The sequence below is a fragment of the Chrysochloris asiatica genome, unplaced genomic scaffold (assembly GCF_000296735.1).
Source record: "Chrysochloris asiatica unplaced genomic scaffold, ChrAsi1.0 scaffold00252, whole genome shotgun sequence".
In the NCBI taxonomy this organism is placed as follows: Eukaryota; Metazoa; Chordata; class Mammalia; order Afrosoricida; family Chrysochloridae; genus Chrysochloris; species Chrysochloris asiatica.
Window position 1 is genome coordinate 1,265,068 of NW_006408770.1, and position 4,405 is coordinate 1,269,472.

The window sequence follows — 4,405 nt, forward strand, 5'->3', positions numbered from 1 at the left end:
CATTCTGAGTGCCTTCCCACCTTCCAGTCCTGTATCTGACAATGTTTCTCTGCTATTCATAGAGTTTTCAGTGACTAGCGATTCAGAAGTAGTTCGTCACTCTTTCTTCCTAGTCTGTCTTTGTTTTGTAGTTCATCTGAAACCTGTCCACAATGGGTGACCCTGCTGGTTATTTAAATCACCGGTGGCATAGCCCTCAGAATCACAGAAACTCAAACCACCACAGCATGACAGACAGACGAGTGGTGGCCATTTGGCTTTATGTCTATACTGTCTTTAAATTTCTATGTCAATCTTGATACAATCATGATATTGTCAAGATACAATCAAGATGTTCTCTCCTAATCCTATCAATCCTAGTACAGTCAAGATAAGCTTTCCCAAGATGACGGCTCCTGGAACAGCTGAGTGTCTTGATCCAGAAAATAATGGATTTCTGGATTCTCCTGCAAATTCCCCAGCTATAAACCCTCCAAACCTCCAAACATACCTTTATATTTGTTACAGAGTTCCAACATCATCTCATGAGTCCTCTTGGCCCGGTATTCCACGTTGTTGTTGACCAAGCTCCTCACTACATGTCTACCCGATCTGCCATCTTGAAGGTGGAAGGCCTGGTAGTGTAGTGGTTAAAAATCTGGCTTCGAACCCCGCGGTCAGCAACTCATATCCACCAGGCCCTCCGCGTGAGAGAGATGAGGCTTCTGTTAAACAGCCTTGTGGCCCAGCATTCCGTGTTGTTGTTGGAGCTCCTCACTACACGTCTCACTGCTGTTCGAAGTTCTCGCTGCTGCTCGAAGTTCTCGCTGCTGCTCAAAGTTCTCGCTGCTGCTCGAATTGGAGTTTAGAAAGAGAGAAAGCTGAAACAAGAAATTAGTGAAATTAGTCAGTCACAGAAGGAGAAATACTACATAAGACCATTATTGTAAAAGAGTAAGAAAAAGAACCCACACTAAAAGGGGGAAAATTATATATATATTTCCTGATCACCAGGATGGATAGGATGAGAGGAAGGCAGGGAGGGAGAGGAAGAAAGAGCAATCAATCTCATCAGGGGTCTTCTTCTTTTTGATGACCCCCTAATTTGCCATGTATGATGTCCTTGTCTAAGGATTGGTCCCTCCTGATACCATGTCCAATGTTTGAGAGATGAAGTCTCACCATCCTTAATTCTAAGGAGTAATTCTGGCTATACCTATTCCAAGACCAATTGTACTGTCAATATTCTTTGCTAATACCATATTTCAAAATGCATAAATTCTTCTCCAGTCTTCCTTATTTATTATGTTTATAGTAGTGATATAAAATTTCTTCTTAAAATAGATTTAAGTTAAAAGTTAATTTAAAGAATGTCTTAAATAATAATACAGGACATATTCTGATATAGCCTAAAATCTTAAACATGGTATGAGATTGGCTGACTTTTGGAAAACACTTCCTTAAAAAGGAATTCACACACAGAAATAGTTCTGCGTTCTAAAACTATGGATGTGGTTTCGTGGTTGTGCTTTTCTACCCCGGGAATGGGGAATAATATACTACTTTTTCACTGTTTATCCCCTAAGCATTGAACTTAATGCTGTGTTAAGCGATGTCTTCTGATGCCGGCTTGATCTGAAGGATCGTTTGGTCATCAGTCCTCATTCTTTCATAAATCTTTTATGTTCATTTGTGGTTTTTTTTTTTTTTTTCCCAGAAGAAATGGATATTGTTCTAAGTTTAGGTGGTTTAAAGACTTCTTTAAAATATAGGATTAAAAATGTTCCTTATATTAAAAAGCTCACTAAAAGCTTAACAAGCCACTTTATTTTCTGTAATTGCTTTCTTCTTATAATGTCCTTTTTGTATGAATAAGTCACAAAGTCAGTTTTGTTCTATTCTTGGACTTTATGTTTTCTCTCAACCCATTTTCCTTTTTTTTTTTTTTTTTTTTAATCCTTTTTTAAGGGGAGGCAATGGAACAAGGTTTAAGAGACTGCTGTAGATCCATAAGAATTGGAAAGATCCTGATTCAGAGTGATGAGGAAACACAACGAGCCAAAGTATATTATGCCAAGTTTCCTCCAGACATTTACCGAAGAAAAGTCCTTCTGATGTATCCGATTCTCAGTGAGTGTCTTAAGTTTAACTTGTAACCTTTCAGGTAGGATTTAAATTCATGTGTTACACTTATATGAAGGTTGGATTTGGAATTGCTACAGAATTTTTATTTTGTAATAAGAGAATATACATTAGTTAAACTTCATCAGCTCTAAATACCTTCTATCTTGAACACCTAGAAACAAAAGAATTTTTTATGGATTTAATTGTGTCCCCTCAAAAATATGTATTGAATTCCAGAACTCTGTAGATGTGATCCTGTTTGGAAATAATATTTTCTTTTGTTGTATTCATAAATTAATACCAGAGTATGATGGATTCTAAACCAAATCCCTTCTGAATGGTCTTTTATAAAAAGGGAAAGTTAATGAAGTCGTGGAGTACTGCTATGGCATTGTGGGTTAATGCGCTATACTGTAAGATCCATTTGAACTGTAAGGAAAGCCTCGATCATCATGAACACAGTGTTGCTAAAAATGTGAGCTTTGAATTGGCTTTTTCTGGCGCTTTAGAAGAAAATGATGAACATGTTTTTGGACACTGAAGTAAAGTTTACCCTTTTTATAAAGTGATAAAAATTTGTCTAACTTATATTGGGCTGTTTTATGGAAAGCAGAACTTGTAACTGATGAACTTGAGTATTTAGCTAACAGGATTTCTGTGCAAAATCTTGGAGCTACAGCATGGTTTTGCTTGTTCCTTATACTAAAATATGGGTAGAAAGAGATACATTAAGAAATGAACTGATTTAAGAAACAAAACTTAAAAGTTTTGGAAAAGTCTACTGTAAAACAAGGAAAGGATATCAAGACTTTGGATTTACAACTCTTTGCTAAAGAGATTAGTCCTGTGAGTGATGGATCTAATAAGCCATCTCAGCAGAAAACTTGTCATCTTAGACTGCAAGGGACAAAAACTTGATAAAATGAAGGAAAGAGGCTTGTCCTTCAGAAAAGGGAAGGGACCATTTTAGGAGCAATTCAGATACCAGTTGTTGTTGTTGTTAAGTGCCGTCAAGTCAGTTCCTACCCATAGCGACCCTGTGGAGGGTTTCCAATGAGTGACTGGTGAGCTTGAACCACCAACCTTGCAGTTCAAACCGAATTTGCAGTCTAACGCATTAACCCACAGCGGTACACCAGGACCTCCAGATATCAGTAGAACTGTCTACAGGACAAGAAGCACTGGCCCACCATTTCCTCCATTTCAAAGAGTGGAGCCACTGTGCCCTAGGTTTCAAAGGGTGGGGCTACCTACCACATAGTTTTCAAAGAGTAGGGTGGTTCCAGAGGGTGGTGTTGCCATTCCAACAGTCCAAGAGAATGGGACAGCTGCCTAAAGTTTACAGGTCAGGGCTGTTGTGCTAATGGATCAGGAGACTGTAGCTTCCCAGGACAGAGGGTTGGAATGACTTCTCTATTAGACCAAGAGAATGTTGTTGTTGTTGTTAGGTGCCATCGAGTCAGTACCAACTCATAGCGACCTTATGTACAGCAGAATGAAACACTGCCCGATCCTAGACCAACCTCACTACTTGAGTCCATTTGCTGGGAACCAGCCCCAGCAAACTTATTTCAGGGGTTTTTCCAAAGATGGGTGTGGACGTCGGCGATAAGAATTATACGGAGTCTATGGGTCTTCTTCTTACATGCTTTAATATTATTATTTCTATGGCTACTCTCTACTCTACTTCTCTCACAATCTTCTTATATACTGTTACAGAAACAAAAACATTGTTTTCACAGTAATCAATGACATCAAGGTACAATGTATCTTGGGGCACATTCCTTATGGTTTACAACTCTTAAATTTACTACAGGGATGGGAAGTCACAGCAAAGACATTATCTCAAGGCATAGGAGACATTCAGGTGCCTTGAAACCCTTTAGTTAAACATTTGTTCCTATATAAATCTATTCTTTCTCTGAGAAGCAAGTTAACCTTTACATGTTTCTTGACCTTTGTTAGTCAAATCTTATGCCATCAAGCCTAATTGTCAGGTGCAATTTGCACTTCCTTCTACAGAAACATCCCTTCTCAGGAAAGCTGAAGCTATCAAAACAATTCCCCTATTTTACTGATCAGACTTCTTATTTATATAACTGTAGATTCTCACAGCCCTTATCTATAGTCTAATTATTTTTAGAGATTCTTGTACCCACAGCCCTTATTTATGATCTATTCGCTTTTAGGATTCTTTATTGCCTTAAACTAAGGCTACAAGGAAGAATGTTTACAATCACTAATGGAGAAAAGATTGAAGTTGTCAAGGACTTCATTCTTCTTGGATCAACTATCAACACTC

The 4,405-nt window shown here is 38.2% G+C and overlaps 1 protein-coding gene across 1 annotated transcript in view; it reads left to right on the plus strand.

Moving 5' to 3' along the window:
* UPRT (uracil phosphoribosyltransferase (FUR1) homolog (S. cerevisiae)) overlaps positions 1-4,405 on the plus strand; it is a 145,776-nt gene that overhangs the window by 119,453 nt on the left and 21,918 nt on the right. Inside the window, exon 5 of the mRNA XM_006873731.1 lies at positions 1,948-2,109. Coding sequence (XP_006873793.1) covers positions 1,948-2,109 — 162 coding nt within the window. The remainder of the gene's footprint in view (positions 1-1,947; positions 2,110-4,405) is intronic.